At 36.2% G+C, this 22,352-nt stretch overlaps 1 protein-coding gene across 5 annotated transcripts; it reads left to right on the forward strand.

Annotated features, from left to right (window-relative positions):
* The first annotated feature begins 502 nt into the window (after positions 1-502).
* LOC148715145 (pre-mRNA-splicing factor ATP-dependent RNA helicase DEAH1-like) lies at positions 503-18,869 on the forward strand. Of its 5 annotated transcripts, none has more exons than XM_088721155.2 (28): positions 503-661; positions 1,476-1,605; positions 1,704-1,834; positions 2,486-2,680; positions 2,789-2,866; positions 5,554-5,640; positions 6,228-6,261; positions 6,343-6,397; positions 7,081-7,140; positions 7,283-7,354; positions 9,063-9,126; positions 11,323-11,402; positions 11,569-11,636; positions 11,781-11,835; positions 12,277-12,334; positions 12,439-12,504; positions 12,770-12,838; positions 13,203-13,292; positions 14,879-14,965; positions 15,135-15,250; positions 15,351-15,417; positions 15,560-16,600; positions 16,733-16,795; positions 17,485-17,608; positions 17,691-17,791; positions 18,091-18,153; positions 18,245-18,317; positions 18,395-18,869. In XM_088721155.2, the coding sequence occupies exons 2-28, from the start codon at positions 1,506-1,508 to the stop codon at positions 18,439-18,441; spliced, it is 3,144 nt and encodes a 1,047-aa protein (XP_088577281.2). In that variant the 5' UTR covers positions 503-661; positions 1,476-1,505; the 3' UTR covers positions 18,442-18,869. The 5 variants fall into 5 exon arrangements, 4 of the variants coding, with proteins under 4 accessions (XP_088577281.2, XP_088577278.2, XP_088577279.2 ...); XM_088721152.2 differs by having other exon boundaries at positions 516-661; positions 1,480-1,605; XR_015986707.2 differs by having other exon boundaries at positions 522-661; positions 17,935-18,153.
* The last annotated feature ends 3,483 nt before the right edge of the window (positions 18,870-22,352 follow it).

Genomic DNA, 22,352 nt, shown 5'->3' on the forward strand with positions numbered 1-22,352 from the left:
CAAGCTAGTGCCAAAATTCTCTTTTGGGCTTCAGACCAACCTCCAGCTAAGGAAATATTTTTTCGAATAGAAGTGTGGCCTAGCTCCCTTACTCGAGCCAAATGTTGTGCTTACTCTTAAAAGCTCGGTAAGCTTAATCATTACCACTAAAGGCTATTTGTATCATGGCAAATAACACTATTATTTTTGTATTAAAAACTCTAAAGATAACTTTAAATTTGATCCACTTTTCATTAGCCTTAGGGATCAAAAATCTAATTAGAAGGACAACGTTGCACAACTAAGGTAAAATGAAAGATGATTACATAGTTACTGTTTTAAAAGGATAAATAATAATAAATAGCCATTTATATTTATAAGGGTATATGTATGACACAAATTAAAAAACAAAAAAAAAACTACCGACCAATCAATTCCGGGCCTCGGTCGGGTTCAACCTGGTGTGATCTTTCCCCATATAATGTCTGGTCCGACGGGCAGCCCAAGTCAAGTAAATTATATCAGACATAGTTGCCGACTTGATCCAAAGCCTTCATTTATTCAGAGGAAGAAAAGAACACCCCCGTCTTCGATCCTTCTTTCCTCCCTTCCTCGCCGAACCCCGCCCGCCGTCGTCGTCCTCCACCGCCGGCTGTCTTCTTCGCTGAATCCAACGCCCCAGGTGACGCTCTCTTCCCCCGCTCGCTCTATTTGTCTCTCACCTCCTCTTACCTCTCGTCTTCCGCACCCACCCCTTTTCTCCCTCCTCCGTTTCGTTCTCTCTCTGCCGTCCTTCGCCGTCTTTTCCTTCCCGATGGCGGCGCTGTGTACCACGGTTCTTGGTCCTCCTCCGCCCACACATCCTTCTCCTCGCTCCCTTCTCCCTCCCCGTCTTTCTGCGCCGCGCCCACTCTTTTTATTTCATTATAGCCGTTTTCTCTCGACCCGTAGTTCTTTTAGTACCTGATTGATGCATTGGTAGGTTATAACTGGTCTTGATTGACTTCCAAGTAAGTTCTTTCTTGGTTAAATTAACTCATATTGGTCAGATTTGTTTCCTCAAGACCGTTGCTTTATGTGATTGCATGCATTTTCTGGTTCCTATTTAGCTAATTTACCGAGAATCCGCTTTACAAAAAAATCTTGATTTTTCAAAGAATTCTTCTCTGAGAGGGTATTTGCTTGCACATTCTTTTTTCCCCATTCTTCATAGGAGTCATATATGAATTTTTTTTTAAGCACGTAAGAGTGTCATATAACCCACTTTAAGCGCCATCAACGATAATTGTTTCTGGATTTATTTTTGTTGTTCCTTTTTCTGAGGTTTGGAGATATTTCTGTGATAGTTATATCTTGATATTTGTGAATTGCACATTTACCTTTCCAGTTTCAATTATTTCTTGATATGTTATTTTCTTAGAAACTCTGATGACTACACATCGATTTATGTTAGTTACATCACCTATTTATTCCCCAATTTTTTTTGTGGTGATTAGTCAGATTGCATTCAGAGAAGTACTTCAAAGATGTCAATTGAAAGCCACTTGAAGACATGGGTTGAGGACAAGTTGATGTCATTGATGGGCTATTCCAAGAGTGTAGTTGTTCAATATGTCATTCGTTTAGGTAATCATCAATTTCCAGATTACTTACGTGAATTTTCTTCTATATTGTGATATATTAATTTATATTTCTTTAACAAAAAAACTTCACTTCATATGCAGCCAAGGAATCTTCTTCACCCGACACTCTTATGAGTAAGCTTGTAGAGTTTGGGTTCTCTTCGTCAGTAGATACACGCTCATTTGCTGCGGAGATATTTGCTAAAGTCCCGCATAAGCAGTCTGGGTTGAGTGTAAGTTTTCACTTAATTCTCATGGAATAGAGGGAAGACCTGACTCTTTTTGTCATGTTATTGTTACTGCTTTTTGTGTTCCCACCCCAAGAGATACACAAAGAAGACTATTAAGCTTCGAGAATATAAGTTGACAGTGTACTTATTTAGAAAAAAACAACTTAAACTCTCAATCTTTTGGACATATATGTCTTGTAATGAATGCTAGATTGCTCGTAGAACATGAATAGTCAAATTGAAAAAAAAAAGTTTGTTTCAGTACCACATTCTAAAGCAAGGTGCTTTGCACTACTCTTGCACTGTTTGCATCATCCAGTTACTGATTCCTTCCACACAATTTCATAGAATCAATGTCTTTTTGGCAGCTTGATTTTCTCAAGTGAATTATTTTTCTCCTGCAGCCTTGCTTGTCTTCAAATCGTATCCTATGTTTGTCTTGAAGGACATTATGCCTGTTATCATATTAACTTCATTCTTGTGTTGGCACTTATCTAGATTCCCCATACTGGTATTTGCAATTATTAATTTTTAAGTTATTTTTTTCATTTTATCATTTTCACTTATAGTGACAAGTGATAACAAAATGCTCTTGTTGAGAATGGCCTATAATCTGAAATATTTATATTCACTGCTCATCTCTATTTGTTCCAGAATTACCTGAAAGAGGAAAAAGAAGCAGCTCAGTTTGCAAAGAAGCAGAGGAGTTACAAGCTGCTGGATGCTGATGATGAAGAAGGGGACGACCGAGTACCAAGTACCAGTGCAACTTCTCAGCCAGGAAAAATGGGTTCTCGTCAAAAGCATTTTAGGAAGAAGAGCGAAACTCAAGAGAGTGAAGATGATGAGGCATATTTGCTACACCTTTTTTCACTTTTTATTTCATATGGTAAGCTGTCAGGCTGACACTTCTCCTAATGGTTCCTTACATTGTTTTGACTGTGTGCTGTATTGCAGCCAACCACAATTGGAGGAAATGGTCGACATGTTCGAAGGCGTATGTCAGGGATGGATGATGATGATGATGATACTGAGGTATGCTTTTTCAGTAGGAGGCTTGAACTGGTACCTGTCAGTAACATTAGATTATGCAACTTTATTTAGGGAAAGAGTTTATTATTATTATTATTATTATTACTATTATTATATATCATCTGGATCAAGAAGTTAATCCCTTTGTCAGATGCTTATGTTATGGTTTAAAAATACCCTGTCCTTGGGCTAAGTATCAGAAGATGATACATCATCCAAGAAACTTGCAAGCAGAATATGTTCATTAAGTAGCACTCTCAAAACATTTTTTTTAAAAGAGAAATTCTACGGGAGATGATAGAAGCTTGAAATGCAGATTGATCATATACTTCATCGCATTTTATGGATAGATTATAAAATCTGACAATACGGAAAATCATTTATATAAAATTTGGATCAGTTGCATAATTGGAGTTGAATGGCTTGACTAATACTGTGTATGTGTTGTTAATGTATCAGGATCCAAGGGAGGGACTATGTATGATTTAAGATGAGGAGAGAGGGGTTACAATTAAGGACAATGATAGAGGGAGAAAGGATTTGCTTCATTGCTGTAATGCCATTGAGAAAGAAAATAATTTAGTTGGGGGTTAGGTTCTTTGATGAATAAATTCAGTCATTATATATGAGTACTAAGAGTGTTTGTTGAAGAGTTATGACCATTCATGAGGAAGGATGTTCTTTGAATTATCGTGATTAAATATGAGAGAAGAGAGGCTGAGGCATATACTGTCAAAAGTTGTTTTAAATATCTTTATTAAGTTCTTGAAAGGGATGCTATGAAGTTGCATCTCTGGAGAGAGAAGGGAGGAAGGGTGTTGTTTTCTACTTTATTAAGTTAGTAAACATAGTTGATCTGATTTCTTTGGACTTGAATTTAAGGATTGTCAGTAAATAGAGGATACTGTGTTCATATATCTTTGCATTATATGTGGTCGAAAAACTGCTGCATGTCCAAGGACCAGGTGATCTCATGGATCACTAAGGAAAAATCCATGAGATTGATGCCTCATGGATCACTAAGTGTCTCTCCTGTCATCATTGTTTGTATAAATTCTTGCTCATAGTTGACTTCGCCTAGTCACATGAGCTTTTATGAACTTTAATGAGTCATATGTGCAACCTTTCTCTCTAGAGGTAGCCAAAGCCCTTAAGAAGTTGGCCCAATAATTTCACAGTGCCAACAAGTATCTAGGTAGATGAAATGATCCTTCCTGGATTCTATTGCAAATGGATTCCAAATCATGCTTGTGGGGCTGTTGTATGAACTTAAATTATAGTCTAGATTTTGATCTTAATACGCAAGATTCTTGATCATTGATAAATTGGAATACTGAAATTGGTTTTGGTTAGAAAAGGGGAAAATTTTCATGCAAGAAATCTACAAGAAAATTTGACTTTTGGTAACTCTTTTTTTTCAGTTAATGTACTTCCATGATTTTCGATTAATGATGGATCTATTTGGGGAACTTGCGATCTCCTTATGTTCTCATCTATCTCGATATAATTTAGCTTTTATAACATACCTTTTCCAAAAGAAATCCTTAGATAGTACTCCTCTGTTTTCCTATAATTCATGTCCCTTCAGCGTTAGGTTTATTACCAATATGTAGATATCTAAAGGTACACTTGTCTTCAACCTTGTTCGAACATTGCTTGGCTTGAATTAGGTTAATCTGTTTGCCACGTGCTTTCTTTTTTTATTTCTTTTTATTTCTATTTTTTTGTTTTTTCTCACGTCCTTTATTTTTTGGTGGGGGTTGCCACACCCAGGGTTTCTAAATGCTGATCAATCAGCTAACTTGATGGGTGACAAATATTGAGTTGAATCGAGATACTGTTTTAACTATGCCATGATGGAAGGCTAGAGAAAGTTTAAAATGGAAGGCATATCCCAATACCTTACCTGTTATTGAATGACCATGTTACCGAAATATCAACTTATAGGTAGGAAAAAAAAAATTAATTACCGTTTAGGGCATTGACTTTAAAAATTAATGATTGAAAAAAGATCCACTTTATCTTAAGAGAGAGAGAGAGAGAGAGAGATCAAAGGAATGTCAGCCATTTTTTGATATTGTCCTAGTTGATGTCTTGGGATATGTTGCTTCATGCTGGGTGAGATGTAAGGGCTTCTATTTTTTATATCTTGCATTGGTGAATGTGGATACAAATACAAATTGATATCTCAGTTGAGATTTCAGCTAAGATGAAAACCATGGTTGCACCTTTGTTTCATAGTGTCTTAACTCATATAATACTAGTTGACTACCATCGTTCATTTCAGTGCAGACTCTCCTATATGTTGCTTTTAGGGGCATGTTATAACCCATGAAATGTGATCTCAAAATGTGGCTATTTTGAAGGTTGTCATATTGGTTATGAGCAATCTCATTTCTAGAAGTTAGATAAGCGATTGATTTCATAGGATAAACTTTTTATGAGGTTCATCTAGCACCTCAGATGCCTGCAACGCTTGTACACATTTCGGGATTGAGCCGTCAGGGCTATCTTGGAGTTGGTATTATGTGATAGTTAATACCACATTAGGTTCGTAACTTGTCAGATGTCTTCTTGTTAAATTTACCAAAACTTCTATTAAATCTTGGTCAATTGTTGTGTTAGAAGTACTTCATAATCTTTGTCATTTTTCCAATGTAACGATGGGTTATCACCTTGTTTTTCTGCAGTCAGAAGAAGCCAGGATACGTGACCAAGAAGAACGAGAACAGCTGGAGAGGAATATCAGAGAAAGAGATGCAGCTGCTACTCGAAAGGTAAGAAATTTAATTACATGATAATCATCATGCTTCCATTTATCCGTTTGATGAAATTGATATGTTTAGTATTTATGGAAAGGGTTTTCTCGTCATACACAAACATTTCTTGCACTAATGAGTAATGCTATGAAAAAGAGTGGTTTCTTACAGAATAAAGAAAATGCAGGATCCATTGATCTTCACTTTTCCTGATTATCGTGTTGAGGAAGTGAAGAGATGGCTCTTCTAGTGCTTTTCATAAATAAACTTAACAGGAAGAAGAGATGGCTGTATCACTTAATATGACCTTGAATGTACTTTAGAATTTTTATTTGCAAAATGTATGTAAAAGAAATTGATCATCAAAGCAACCTGTTTTCTGGATTCATTCGTCCTATCACAGTTGTTATTCTTTTGATACCTGTTTTAATAACAATGAATAACCACTTTGACATCCCTCTACTTTGGACTCTCTTTCAATTATAGAAGTCTGCCCTTTCCAGCTGCATACTGTTTGCTCAACTTGAATTATCTGTTAGTTCCTATTTTACTTTTAAAAAGCTTCTACTGAAATTATGTTTCTTGTTATTTTTTCTTTGTAATAGTTGATGGAGCCGAAGTTAACAAAGGATGAAGAAGGTATAATTCGTGCAGTTGTGTTTGTTATTATGTTTCTTTTTTAGCAGGTACTTCTTATTTATTTGTTATTTTCTTTAATAGAGGAGATTATTCGGAGGTCTCAAGCATTTGAGCAAGATGACACTTCAGAATTAAGGTTCGTATCTTCAAATCCATTTTTTGATCTTTATTTTATTTTTCTTTTGTAGTACAAAATGCTTGATATTCTGATTCATACGAATGAATTCTAGTTTGGTAAGGCTAATGTAATTATAAATTATAAATTGTCAATGTTGGGTTTGTAATAGATGAGGTTGTGTGTATTCTGTTGTAACATATATAATCATCTGGGAAAGTCTTGGGTGGATGGAGGGCTCAACAGATCATTTAAGTTTTTTATTTCATTTCATAGTAGGAAAGTTTGATCCATGAAATACCAAATGAAGAAAAAGAAGAAGAAAAGCGCCACAAAAAAAGTTTATCGACCTGTAGTATGTTTTGAGGACCTAGAGGATGGCCAAATAGTATCTTGACATTTTCACTACATGCATACTGACTTGGATGAGTATTGGAGGACTGCTTGAAATTTTTAGGGGCACCTATGTCGCAAATTTAGAAATTAGAATTAAAAGTCTTATGTCAAATATTGTAGATTCACAAACTTTACTCCATTCTACTTCTCCAAGTAATGCCCTTCACATCGGCAATACCTATGGTATCGGCTGGATGTTTCATTTTGATTTTGCAGTGCCATCAATTTTACATTTTGGTCTGCACAATTCTGATTTAGAAAATTGTCTCATAATTGTTCTTTTTTTGTTTGCTGTCCTTGTGTACCAGAAAGTTTTCAAGGCAAGCATATCTGCAGAAGAGGAGAGACCAGAAGCTCCTGGAGTTACGGTATGCTGGAAAATGCCTTTATGATTGCCCATTTAATTCCACTTAGTTTCATGAACAATCATGTTCACGTATATCTTTTAGTATGGATGCTGATTCAACTAATTCTGACGCTGTATAATGTGTTGATACTTGCCAATCTTAGGGATGATATTATCGATCATGAATATCTCTTTGAGGGTGTAAAGTTAACAGATGCAGAAGAACGTGAACTAAGGTAAATCATATGTACAGTTTGTCTTTCTTATTTGAACTAAGACATTATTATAATTTTATTTCTTTTAGATGATTCTACCATTTTTTTGTTAAAATATAATTCAATATCTTTTTAATGTTTTTGTCATGACAGCTAGGTGGCATGTACTACGAATACAATTCTAGTAGTTTATAAGTTGCTGCAATTTGCTTTATTAGTTCCTCGCCCTTCCCTTCCTGAATCCTCCAGACAGCTCAAGCACTAAGCAGAAGTATACAGCTAAAGAGAACAAACTATGAGAACCTCTAATACCTAGTAGATGCAAGCACATAAGATCCAAAATCAAAGTAAAACCATTAGATAGTTCTTTAATTTGTTTCTACAAATTTCAAATTTGTCAGTATTGAATTCCAGAAAGGAGATGAATGGAAACTACCAGTGGTTTCCATATGGCTGAAAGTTGCATTCGGACTAGCATTGCTAGAAGTGGAACTAGAGGTTTAAATACAAAACTGTTTTCTTTGTTATTCATATCTTATATGACTTTTGTTTGCTAAGAACCCTTCGTTAGATTTAACAGTGGCACAACTGTAGTTGGCATAACCATGTTATAAGCAATAGCCATGTGCTACATATTCTTGCAAAATTTCTCTTCACTGCTCTTGATTACATCAACTGTCATGTTCATGGAGGAGGAACATGAATGTAATGCATACCTGGACAAATGTGATTCTAGGTATTTACTTGTTGGTAAAGGCATAGGTTGTGGTACCCTTGATATAGGCTTCAACATGCACCACATAAATATTAAAAAAATTTGCTTTCTTGGCATAGCCATAGGCTTCAAAATGCACTACATTTTTCAAATGTTTTCAACTCATTGCTTTAGAAATTTTTTGATTTAAATCTCTCTTTTCAGTTTCATGCCAAAACAATGATAAATATATATAAAGATGCTTCTGAAGTCAACTTAGTTTGCTTAAAGGACATTTCTATTTTATTAAAATCCATGAGCACTAGTTTATATTGCTCTGTTATAACATTTCATTGGTTACCAGCCTTTATGGACACAGACTTGCTGCATTTTATGACCATGTAATGATGAATTCATTAAAGGAAATTTTGTTGTCAAACAACTTAAGAAAAGTATGTTATATGGTTTAAAATTGTCAATGGTGCTTATTTCCAAAAAGCTAAACATAATATACTATTGGTAGCAAGGTTCGCAATCTCGATACCGGATTCCGTATCGTTACTTTATTGATATAGTACGGTATGGTATGGTACGGTATTCCCAGTACCAAATAGCTCTCTGGCTATTTTTGTCAATTTTTATCTTGGTATGCCTCGATATAGGTCGGTATGTCTCAGTACGGGCCGATACGCAAGGTACACCTCGGTACGAGATGGTACAAGGCTTGTACTAACTTGAAGTTAAGTTTTGTACCGGTTTTCTCTCATTATGGTACGGTATGCCCCGTACCCGACAGTACGGTATGCCCCGTATCCGACGGTACAACAGTCCATAATTGGTAGTGTTAATTGAGTTCTTGAGGTTTGCCTTTGTTATGGCCATATCAAGAAAAAGATGTATTGTGGCTTTTACAGTTTAGATAGAAAAGCCTTACATAGAGTTGTATATCTATTTTCACATATGGTTACTTTGTTAGCACAACATTTACAAAATCATCTGAGTCTTTGATAATGCATAATCAAATTCTATTTGCAGGTACAAAAAGAAAATTTATGAGCTTGCAAAGGAGCATTTGGAGGATTTTGACGATATTAGTGAGGTAGTTAATCATTCCTTTTTGATTATAAGCCACTGAACATGTACATCCTTTCATCATCATCGTCGTCATCATCATCATCATCATCATCATCATCATCTTCTTCTTCATCTTCTTCTTCTTCTTTCTTCTGTATCTTTCTTCGATTTCTTTATCTAAATGAGAACTCCATACATAGGAAAGCCTTCATCTATTGTTACTATTCATTGTCACTTTGGTTCGTGGGCGATTGCTTATGCAGCAGCTGGAAATCATATTGCATAGGCAATGACCACATAGATGCTAGACCACCATGATGTGAGTGGCCGCCTATGTTTTGGTTGCTGGCTAAGGTGTTTATTGATGCCTGGGTACCAATTATTTACCAGGAAGTTGTCCTTTTTACCATACAAATATATACATTGTAATACACATCCATATAAATAATAGTAACATGTATACATGCATATATATGGACATCTTTAATGCAATCTGGTTTTATGTAGGGTTTAATCTTTCACATAGAATTCATATGCAATACTAATATATAATAATTTTCTTTCTGTTTTTTTTAATTAAAAGGACACATGAATGCAAATGTGAAGTTAGGTATATCAGTTAAGGGCCCAAAGAAATTAAGGAAGAAAATCCTTTCTCAGAGCTAAATAGGTAGGCTCAAAAGATATTTCAAAACCTAAGTTGGAGTTCAATAACTAGCGAATTGGAGAACCAAGGAACCTCAAGGATCTCTAAAATTTTAGCTACGACAACTATTTCACAATATCTATATCAGTTTCAAATATGTACATATATAAGTTAGATATAACAGATATGACATAATAACTAAAAATATTGAGTCAATATAGTCAGCCTTTAAAATGAACAATATAATATAATCATTATTAAAGAATAAACTTTTTTGATATGCTAGCATCCATATTGGTTACTTAATATCTGTATATGAATCTAGATATTCAGATATCTGAAATTTGATACATCAGGACCATATCTGTGTCCTACTATTTGTATATGTATGAAGGTATCTGGGTATTCGTATCCATGTCTGAATGATGCAACAACATCATGTCAGTAAATCTCACCTTCCCCGCTAAAATCAAAAGTAGAAGGGGGAGAGTAATTAAAACATAGCTATGTGGCTATGCCCATATTATATGTCAGGCAGACGTGTGTGTGTTTTTGCAGTGCATGTCTACATGAATTTAGGCACACTTACATACAACAGCTGATTCCATATGCAGAATAGGATATGGTTGGATTACACGGTTTGCTTCTAGCCTTCGACTTGCTCAGTTATGTCAGACATTATCCTTCAACTGAGTACAATAATCATAAGATGAAGTTAAATTTCTTGCCATTAGGAAGTCATTATCTGGTCAAGTAATCAACTGGTTATGATTTTAATTTGAAAAGTTGGTGGTATATGATATTCAAAATTAAGTGTGTCTGGTTACTCTTATCTTGTTTCATGATGTTATATTATTATCATATTCTTAGCATGGTTTGGCTACTACAGTCTATGATGATGGCTGCTTTGCACAATACAGTCCTTTGAAGACAATTCTAGTTCCTTGCATATTTTTCTCATCATCTCAAATCGAATATTTCATACTCAATTGTGACATTCAATGTTTTAGTGCATTGTTTTTTTTAAAAATGGTAATGAGTATATCCAAGTAACTAGTTATTTACGGGAAACAACCTAAATTTGTTCCATAGTAAGAAATACTTTCAGGAACTTAAAAAGTGCTATTTATTACTTCTGCTGTGAGATTTCACTTCCTACTAGCTTTCACTTCCAGTGAATTTTTTTGGACATTGAGTGGGTTGAGATTATGTTGTTTGTACTTGCATGATTCACCAAGTGCACCAAGCATGTACAAACAATGACTTGACTATTTACCTTACCAGTGTTAAGGTTGCACATTTTGAATTCCATTTAAGCCTTGATGGTTCATTAGAGGCAACATTCTAGTGTCCTTTGGTATATGATCTCTAGTTCTGAGTTGCAAAATATCTTCAGTTTTCTGCTTTACATGTTAATACTGTCAGTCAAGCCATCAATAAGTTTATGCATGTTAATCCGCTAAATTTTGTTTCCATGAGCTGCTATTGTGAGCTGTAAATACCCTGTTTCCTTTTTTCTTGTAAATATTTATAATCATCAACTGTCTCAAAAGCGCTAAATCCTCTCAACTGCAGTATCGGATGCCTGAGGCATATGATCAAGTAGGGGGTGTAAATCAGGAGAAAAGGTTTGCTGCAGCTATGCAGCGTTACCGGTTAGTTCACTTACAGCAATTAATTCAGTTGCCATCATCACTGACAAGAAATGTCGTGTTTTCTATGTCGTCATTGGAGATGCTAGACTTTGGCATGCACGTTATGTTGAAAAATTCTGGTCCATTTGCATGCGCATGATTTTTGAACTTTTTTTTGTCTTCCTAGGGATCCTGATGCCGGAGATAAAATGAACCCATTTGCAGAGCAAGAAGCATGGGAAGAACATCAAATTGGTACTACTTTTTTCTTTTTGGGATTAAATGCTTTTAATCTTTATATCTGGTAGCTAATGCGAATGATAAAACGTAAACTCCAAATGAACATGATATTTAAGCTTCATAGAATGGAATACAAATTTGATTATGCACACATCGCAGGAAAGGCAACTCTAAAGTTTGGCTCAAAGGATAAGCAAGGAGCTGATGATTATCAGTAAGCTATTTTATCTTTTTTTTTTCTATTTTCTTTATCTTTTTTCTTCTCTTTAGGTTCTTTTGATCTTTAGATTGGTGTGTTACTTGAATTTGCTATGCATCTACATTATTTCTTTGATGTATGTTTTAACCAAAGTTCGCCGTACTGGTACTGGACCCCATACCGGTGCCACACTATCATAGTGTCGGTACGGTACGGTATGCGGTACGTATGGCATACCGAGTGTTGGTACGCCACTGATACTAGACCATTACGGTACAGTACGCCCAGTACCATCCGGTACAGTACGGTACAACAACCATGGTTTCAACTAGTGATGAAAATACCATATTGAACTATTATGGATATTAGCTTTGGAGTAGTTATCATATTATTGTCTTTCTGACATCAGAGTCATCCTTCTATGTTGATTAGATATACTAATCACTTTTATCTTAGATATGTTTTTGAAGATGGGATTGATTTCATCAAGGCGTCTGTTATGGATGGCGTCCAGGCATGTCAAGAAAAATAACGTTCAGCTTTATGTCATATAAAATTTGCTTATGGTGACACGTTGTGAGGATTTTTCTAACTGGGGATATGTTTTTACTTGGACAGTATGAGGATGAGTTTCCTTCTGAGGAACCTGATTCATCTGCAAAATCTAAGTCAGAGAAACTGCAAGTAAGATATTTTAGTTCACTTGTGACAAGTATGATTATTTTAATTGTTAGTTCAGAAAGTATTTCAGATAATTTTTTCCCAGATGGAAAAATATGTCTTACATTTCATGGTTGTGCTTTTGATACTGTAGAGCACATTCCTTAGCTTTTAATTGTCAAACTTAAGCATTATATGTTAAAATTCACATCAAATTTATGCCTTACATATCAAATTTCATCAAATGCAAAGTGTGATATGTTAACGTTTTTTCCTTTCCATTTGTTAGGAAGAGAGGAAAACTCTGCCTATATACCCATATCGAGAGGAGCTACTACAGGCTGTTCATGATCATCAGGTTTGTGAGTATATTTTAGTAACTTGCATATACTTATTAATTTCTCAACATTTTCTGGATACAAAATAAAGTCAATAATTGCTTAGGAAAAGTCATGGATATGTTTGTTAAGAAATTATTCTAATTACCTTTTTATTTCTAAGAGCTTATGTTTATATGTATGGTATTTGTACACTGCTTTAGCATGTCAAACCAATTTTTTTGTACATCTTTTTTCTTTATTTGAAATAATATTTTCATTTTTTACTTTCTTGTACATGATATTTTTCTCGTAAAACTCATCATATAGTGTTTTGTAACTAAACTGCCTGATCATCAACTCCTGTGGTAAGAATGTTGTTTTATGTGTCTTTATTCTTAGTAGGTCCTTGTTATTGTTGGAGAGACTGGCTCTGGGAAGACTACTCAGATACCGCAGTACCTTCATGAAGCAGGATATACAAAACATGGGAAGGTACATCAATGAATAAGCTTAAAATGTTATAATACACTTGTTTTAGTCTTAAAAGAGAACTGCCCAATTTTTGTCTGCCGGTGTCTTTTTACCAGTTAAATGTCCTTACAATTGGTTCCGATTATACAGATTTTTTTTTTTTGTTGTGAAGAAGATGATTTCCTTGTCCTATTAAGAGCAGCTCTTCTTCCACATATGAAACAGCACCTTATAAATACAGCATTAGGCATTGTCAACAATTTATCACAATGTTTATTTTTCTTTTTTTTTTGTGGGAAAAGTGGTCCATGTTGAGCACAAATTGTTCCTGATCCTTGTGTACTCTTAGAAGGTTGATTGTTCTAAGTTGTTAGAAATTAAAGGTCCTCGGGGCCCCTCATAACTTGTTGCCCTGTGGCTGATGCTACTTGATGTATGCTGCTAATGCTGTTCACCACTCACCACTTGCTGCTGATGTAGCTGCTATGTTACCCTGTCCCTAGTTTTGCATAGAGCACCAGTACTGGACGCTTAAACACTGATATGCTTCTATAAGAAATTCTGAGATATTAGCAGGATCCGCCACATGAATTGGAGTCTGTGTAGCATAGCACAGCCTTCTTTAATGAAAAAACGGAAATCCATTTTTTACTTATCACTGGTTCAAGAAAAAGGAGTCCTTTTCTTATTTTACCTGATGGTTGATTACTGAAACACTTGCAGATTATCGGCATAGAGTGACTCTTTGAGCAAAACAAACACAGAAGGATATACCTAATCCCTGTGTTACCTGGACACTCACACCAGCATTTGGAATCCGTTGGATGCGTATCTGAGTTAGATATGTGTTAGACTCTTGGATATCTATCAGATTTTCGTATTTGTACCCACCTAGTATCCTATACGAACACACCCCTCAAGTGCCAATACCAACCAGAATCGAATCCCCACCCCCTTGCCCAAGTTGCAAGCATCGATGCCATTTGAGCAAGTGCTCGGTCAGATGTACTTTTTAAAAGATTGGAAAGTTTGAATGAGAAACATACATTATCGGAAGACCTTAACAAATTATCTTTTAGCCATCTATTTTATACGATATAAACACATATTTTAGTTAACATAAACTTTTCTATGTATTCCTGTTTTTCCCCTTTTTTTCCTTCCTAGCTGAGGCAGACACTTGGACATGTCTCTTAATCTGATTCTAGTGTGTGCAACAACGCATAATCCCAGTCTGGTTATCTTTAAGTCATGTAGACTCAACCAGTACTTGGTCTACTGTTCCCTGATTTTGGTGGATACTTCAATATTGGAAACTGCCACCCAGATGTGTGAGATACCATATGCTTTACAGACCATGGCTTATGCTGTACATTTGAATGTAGGTTTCATGTATTGTAATATGCTCATATCAATTGTTTTCCACATTAAACACATATCAATTGTAAAATTATGATGTGATGTTGGCTTATTTTCACATTTGCAGTCCTCGGCTTCATAAGATCCAATACTCTCGATTCATAGGAACATGTTCATATGCTTGTAGAGTTACCTTGATAGCATTATCTGATTAATGATATTTTAGTGACCTTTTGTATTTGTTATAGATTGGATGCACACAGCCACGCCGTGTTGCAGCAATGAGTGTTGCTGCACGGGTGTCTGAAGAGATGGGTGTTAAGCTTGGTCATGAGGTTTGTCCCCTGGTACCTGTTTCCTTGTTGAACTTTCAAACTTGCAATTTAGACCTGCTATTGTATCAAAAAACTTCTAACCTTGCAATGAACTGCCCTACTGTTTGTTCAAACAGCTTTCTGATTGTTCGCTCCTAATTCTTGTTTATTGTTCGATCAAAATGTGCAGGTTGGTTACTCCATTCGTTTTGAAGATTGTACTTCAGACAAAACTGTTCTTAAATACATGACAGATGGTATGCTTTTGCGTGAGTTTCTTGGTGAACCTGACTTAGCAGGCTACAGGTAGGTTATGAGGAGGAAGGTCCTATTTAAGTGTATATCGTCATATTTTGTTTGATTGATGATGTCCTTTTTTTTGTCTTTTTCTTGTCGAATATGTTAGTGTTGTGATGGTGGACGAAGCACATGAGAGAACACTTTCAACAGATATCTTATTTGGTTTGGTGAAGGTAAACTGGTCACTCTTGAAATTCTTTTATTATTTGGCAGAGTCTGTAGCAGATGCTTGTTCACCATATATTTTTCTTGGGAGTCTGGGACTCTAATTGATGCTAGAAGATATTTTTCACTTTGTAATGCATTATCTTGAAGGATATTGCTCGCTTCCGGAAAGATCTCAAGTTGCTTATCTCAAGTGCCACACTAGATGCTGAGAAGTTTAGTGATTACTTTGACTCTGCCCCAATTTTCAAAATACCGGGGAGGCGATATCCTGTTGAAATACATTTTACCACAGCACCTGAAGCAGATTATATTGATGCTGCCATTGTCACTGTTCTTCAAATACATGTGACCCAACCACCTGGTGATATTCTTGTGTTCCTTACAGGGCAGGAAGAAATTGAAACAATTGATGAGATCCTTAAGCACCGGACACGTGGTTTAGGAACAAAGATAGCAGAACTCATAATATGCCCTATTTATGCTAACCTTCCAACTGAGCTTCAAGCCAAGATCTTTGAACCTACCCCGGAAGGTGCTCGCAAGGTTGTTTTGGCAACAAACATAGCAGAAACTTCACTGACAATTGATGGGATTAAATATGTTGTTGATCCTGGATTTTGTAAGATTAAGTCATATAATCCCAGGACAGGTATGGAGTCTTTGCTAATTAATCCAATCTCAAAAGCATCTGCAATGCAAAGGGCTGGAAGGTCTGGACGTACTGGACCTGGAAAATGCTTCCGTCTGTATACCGCGTATAATTATCATCATGATCTTGAAGATAATGCTGTACCGGAGATTCAAAGGACTAATCTTGCAAATGTCGTGCTTACTCTTAAAAGCTTGGGTATTCATGACTTGGTGAATTTTGATTTCATGGACCCACCACCCTCAGAGGCATTACTTAAGGCCCTTGAACAACTTTTTGCTCTTAATGCATTGAACAGCCGTGGAGAGTTGACCAAGACTGGAAGAAGGATGGCAGAATTTCCACTTGATCCCATGCTTTCCAAGATGATAGTTGCTTCAGACAAATATAAGTGTTCTGATGAGATTATCTCTATTGCTGCAATGCTGTCTGTTGGTAATTCAATATTTTATCGTCCAAAGGATAAGCAAGTTCATGCAGACAATGCAAGATTGAATTTTCACACTGGAAATGTTGGAGACCATATCGCACTGCTCAATGTATTTTATTAATTCTTATCTGTTTTTATTGTATAAATTCTCATTATCCAGAACACGTCTTAGCTTCATGTCCTTCTAGTTTGTGTTTGGAGTGGTTGGTTGGCATTCACATGCTTGCTTATGTTGTTTCAGGTATACAATTCCTGGAAAGAAACTAACTACTCAACTCAGTGGTGCTATGAAAATTTTATTCAGGTTTGCTCAAAGGAACTCAATTGGTTTTGCTTCTTGTTATAAAATAAATTTATGACATGAATATGCCTTATTCACTTACTATATGATACTATGGACATAGTTCACAAACAGATCAAAATACTGTTAAATATAGACCCACCAAATGATCATATAGATTGCTGATCTAGTCAAACTTGAGATAGTTTCTCACTGATATTGAACCCATTGGTATCAGTTCTAACCGTGGGGTAATCTAGGACTATATTCCATAATTGCTTATCTATGGTTGGATTAGAGTCGAATTGGCTGAAACATAAACTAACACTGCCAGGTTTTCTTGTCATTATCTCAGTCTGTTTCCTGGATAAGGGCCAATGGCGATATAGGACAATTTTTTTATAACAAAATATTTATGTAGAGTTGTGATTTCTGTTTGTATGTTTATTCTAGGTAATAAGATCTTACATGTTACAAATGTCTAACAAGTTTCATTCAATATTTTATTTTCATGGTATTTTTGTATAACTAGTCCTTAGATACAGTACCCACAGCATACTGATGGCACCAAAGTATATAAAAGTGTTCTGAAGGCATAATTATTTTATGTTTACTCGCTTTCTTGGTTAAATTTTCATTTTCTTATTGTTGTTTGCATATCAGTCCATTTCAGAAGAGCTTGTTCTTTTAACAGTTGCCATTATACCATGCAGGTCCGGAGTATGAAACGTGCTAGGGATATTAGAGACCAGTTGGAGGGGCTCTTGGAAAGAGTTGAGATTGAACTTACCTCAAATGTGAATGACTTGGATGCAACAAAAAAGGCTATAACATCAGGTCTAGGGCAGTTTCTTGTTTTTTATCACTGTTTTTGATGGTTGCAAGTGGATTTTCTCTCTGATCTAAAGTTCTCTTTCAGGTTTTTTCCACCATTCTGCAAAGCTGCAAAAGACTGGTGCATACAGAACTGTTAAAAATCCTCAAACTGTCTATATACACCCAAGTTCTGGTCTAGCACAGGTAAATCATCTTTGTACTCCTGATTAATAAATTTCAGCTATCGCATTGGGTTGTAAATAGTGGCCAAAATGCAACGTAACTCAATACCATTTTTAACTACTTGTCATGGTAGCTATAATGACATTTGGTACTCCATACTGTAGTTATATTATCTTTATGTAACATACAAGCATTGCTATGGGTGAGAGGGAGGAAATCATCTACTATGAATGCCAAAAATATGCATGCAAAAAGACAGCTTGCATGCTTTGTGTGATCGGTCGTATTGACCGGTTCTCTTGCTTGTCTCTCCAATCTAGGTGCTTCCTCGATGGGTTATATACCATGAGCTTGTGCTTACCACGAAAGAATATATGAGACAGGTAATCCATGCTTATGTGATGATTGGTTGTTTTCATGTGTTTTGAGTTTATAGGGAAATAATCATGAACTCGTATCTTGTAATTAATGCAGGTTACAGAATTAAAGCCTGAATGGCTGGTAGAAATTGCACCTCACTATTACCAATTGAAGGATGTTGAAGAATGTAAGCATACTCTGGTTTTCTTAATCCTTTTTTCTCTTAAGTTTTCTAGACAATTTGCTAACCCAAACTGCTGGCAGCTGGATCAAAGAAATTACCTCGTGGGAAAGGGCGGGCTGCATTGTAATAGCTAGTTCTTGCAGCTGGATCAAAGAAACGAGCTTGCTGGAAAGGGTGTGCTGCAATGGAATATCTAGCTGTGGCAGCTGGATCAAGGAAATTATCTCATGAGGGACCGCAGGCTGCATTACAGTAGCTGACCGACCTTTAGAGGAATCCTTGGCTGGTGGAGTATGCTGTTGGCATGTTTCTGATTGATGAAGATGAAGAAACTGTATAGATTAACTTTCCTGTAATATTAGAGAGAATTTTGCCTCTTTTCCTGTCAAGTTTTACTTGATTTACCCTGTAACGTTCATTGTAATAGAAGATATACAGTTGCTCTCAATCTTAAGCAGAGTGATAGCTGACAGGCCACCAGCTTTTTGATGGCTGTTTTGATAGCTTAAGATTGGAGCTCAGGAATTAAATCAAAATAATTGTCTGTTGTGATTTCTTGGCTTTGCAAGTTTCAACAACCAAATTGTCATATGATGTCACTCAAGGTCTAAACCAGATCAGATAAGGAGACCCAAGGGTCCTTTTAGAAATAGTGAATGTTGATTGCAATGCACTCCCATGACTCCATTTGTGGAGTCTGGGTAGGATGCACTCCAGTACATTTGATCATAAATATTTCTTAGTGGAAATCCGTGACATATCTCTCAAAATAAAAATCAACATTGGTGATCATGAATTATGGTGTATAGGATATCTAAAAATCTTATAATTATATATTTTAGAAGTCTCTTATTTATGCATAAAATAAGTAGAAATAAATCTTAGCAATATAGTTAGTGAACTGAAGTATGTCACACACTATATAATATGTAAATTAAATATGTTGATTTTAATATATGCTTTAAAATATACACTGATCAATTTTTGTTTAATTTGGATGTTAGACTACAGCTGTAGACAACATAATATCACAAAAATTGTTCATTTCTCATCGATTTGATTTTTAGGTAGAATTTCTCAAAATCAGGAGATCTTTTGTTTTAGGACATTCCATGCACCGTATATCATGTTTAATGACATTGATTTTCATTTTGAAAGATCTATTATTAATTTCTATTTAGCCTTATTCCTCCATTGAGTCTTCATTTCACTGATCGTTTTAGATAATTTTTCAAACTGTGTTGAAGTTGTTTCTAGTGCTAATTACTTGCAAGTATAACAAAAACATGGGAGATCAAGGGAGTCTGGGCTCGGTGTTAGAAGTATGTCCTAGAAGTCAATGTGGTTGATACATATTTGTAATTTGGGGCATAAATTTGTAATTTGACTCTTATTGATTAATAAGATTGGGCAATTTATTATTCATTCATATTTGTATGTGTCCATGAATCGTCCAAGAAATTAATAAGATGATGATACATATTCTCAAGAAGTTGAGAATTTGAGTCATGTGTCATTAGGAATTAATTTCTAAATGCTCCTGATTGATGGATCCATCACGAGGATGGTGATCGATCTGCTGAGATTAGTGCACAAATCATTTAGTTAAATGGATGAGTTTCGAGTCCACAGTATAGAGACACTGGAGTGATTGTACAAGTACTTGTTAGAAAATAAATATACTGAGCGTGACCAAAGAAAGTAGTCACATGGATGTCTATCCACTCGTCAATGATTATTTATGCAACAGTTGTATGATCGGTCCTTTGACCTGCGATGCTTCAGTTATTCACTATGAGGTCACTATAGTTTGACGAGCATGTAAACTTGGGCCCTAGCCATTTGGATCTTTGTTGTGCGGATTGGCTGCAGTAGGTTCATTTTGGAATAGGGTTGCATCTAGATGGGATCTATCGATCTTGATAGATTAGAAGTGATCCTATGTGATTTATGAGACTGAGTTCGATAAATTTTTGGCAAGATATTTTGAAAAAAGAGTTTTCCACATCTCGAACTGGAAGTCGAATAAATTTGACATATGACAGATGATGGGGTTTGATGAGTTATCCATAACCTTCATCATGTCGGGATCCATAATAGAAGGACCGTATCATATATTAACTGCATCTAGAGGTTCAGATATTCTATTCTGCTGGGTTGCCACCACATACTGCTAGGTGTCACTAGTGGATGTGAGACTCGAAAGTATTCACTTGGTGATCAGTGAACCCTAAGAGTAGAGCTGAAATTGTTTCAGTCCATTGAAAAGAGTTTCAATGATATTGAGATGGAGATTTCAATATGTCTCACTACCAGACAGAATAGAACCTATGGGGTCACACACATAGAGGATTTGATTAGTCAGACTATCGTAATTGTGATTTAGAATCACAATTGATGTCAATTATCAATATGCTTGGTGATTGAATTAACCCTCTAGGTATTAGTGAGTTAATGAGAGAAGAATTAAGTGAAATTGATTGCAATTGGATTCCAATTGGGCCGATTTGATGAGCCAAATCAAATTGGGTTTGACCTAAATTGAGTTGGGCTCATGATTGGGTCAACCTTGATTAGATCAGAGTATATGCCTTAAGTCGTGCTCACACTACGAGGATTTTAAAGTCCACATTTCATCGTAGGATGAAAAATGCATTAAGTCATGTTCACACCATACGACTCTAAAATCTCATGGCGACGTAGGATGCATAGTGCCCCATCTAATTGTACTAATATGGTTAGGAGTTAGCCTAAGTCCTAATGTGATTATAAATTGGGCTCATAATCTAGGGATAAGTCCTAATGTGATTAGGACCCAACCTAGGCGCCATGAAAGAAGTCTAAGCCCAATGTGATTAGGCTCCAATCTCTAGATCCATGGACACATGTCATGCATTCATTTGAGGCGCCACCTAAGAGGATTCTAATCCTCTCATCATGGCGCCATGGACACTTGGCACTGATCCAGGGTGTAGAGGTTATGAAGAGTTTATCTCTTGTCATGATAAACCTTAGAAAAATCCTAGGCTTATCATCTATAAAAGGAGATGCATTGGGGCATGTGAAAGGTATTCATTGGGTTCTTTTTTACGCCTCCTCCCTCTTCCTTTCTTCCTTCTCCACGGCAGCAAGAGGTTTCTCCTCTTCTCCCATGGCAGCAAGGAGCAATCTCTCTTCTTCTTCCAAGGTGTTGGAAACGTGAAGAAGAGAAACAAAGTGAAGAAGAGCCAAGGCGCCAAGGAAAGAAGAGTTCTTTCCTCTCCAACGCCCAAGCATCCTTCCTCCTTCTCCACGACAGCAAGAGGGCCTCTTCTTCCTCTTCTTCTACGGCAGCAAGGCAAGAAAGATCCACATGCAAAGCTTTCTCCTTCCTTCTCGTCCATCATAGGCAAGGTTGAAGAAGAAAGAGTTCTTCTTCAAGGAGATATGTTGCTGACTTTCTTCCAATCTCTTTGATAGTCATAAGAGGTCTTTGCAAGGAGCTAGCACTCTGGTAAGATCTGATCTCAGATGATTGAGTCCTCGTGTGGATACCTGTAGAGACCGAACACTTCTACGGCTCTAACAGGAACCTCTATAGATCATCAGACAGTGGTGTTCATCCACCTGCACAAAGTTTGAAGATAGGATCTTTAAATCTTTGTTTCTGATTTTTGTTTCAATTTATATGATATTTAATCAACTTTCTTCAGATCCTAATCTCTCTTCCTTCATGACTTCAAAGATTTTCTAGATTTGGATCCAGAAAAAATTTTGAACTATACGATCCGTGGCACGTTCATATGATGAACGAAGTCTCGTGCGAGATTCCGCTGCGATCATCGCATCGCGCTGGGCGTAACTCCACACTTGGTGTAAGGTACTCCTTAGTTGATTCAATTTTGTAGTGTTTCTGCTGATTCGCCATTGACCATTGTGATCCATTCGAGGGTGTGCTTCAGCAGGCATCATGATGATTTATGTTCTATCGTTGTTTAGCTCCAGATTTTCACTGAGCTTTCTGTATGCTGAGATTGCATCAAAAAATTCACCATTGCT

Source organism: Phoenix dactylifera, chromosome 1 (genome assembly GCF_051530095.1).
Source record: "Phoenix dactylifera cultivar Ajwa chromosome 1, Ajwa_hap1_PhDact_Kaust_v1.1, whole genome shotgun sequence".
Taxonomy (NCBI): Eukaryota; Viridiplantae; Streptophyta; class Magnoliopsida; order Arecales; family Arecaceae; genus Phoenix; species Phoenix dactylifera.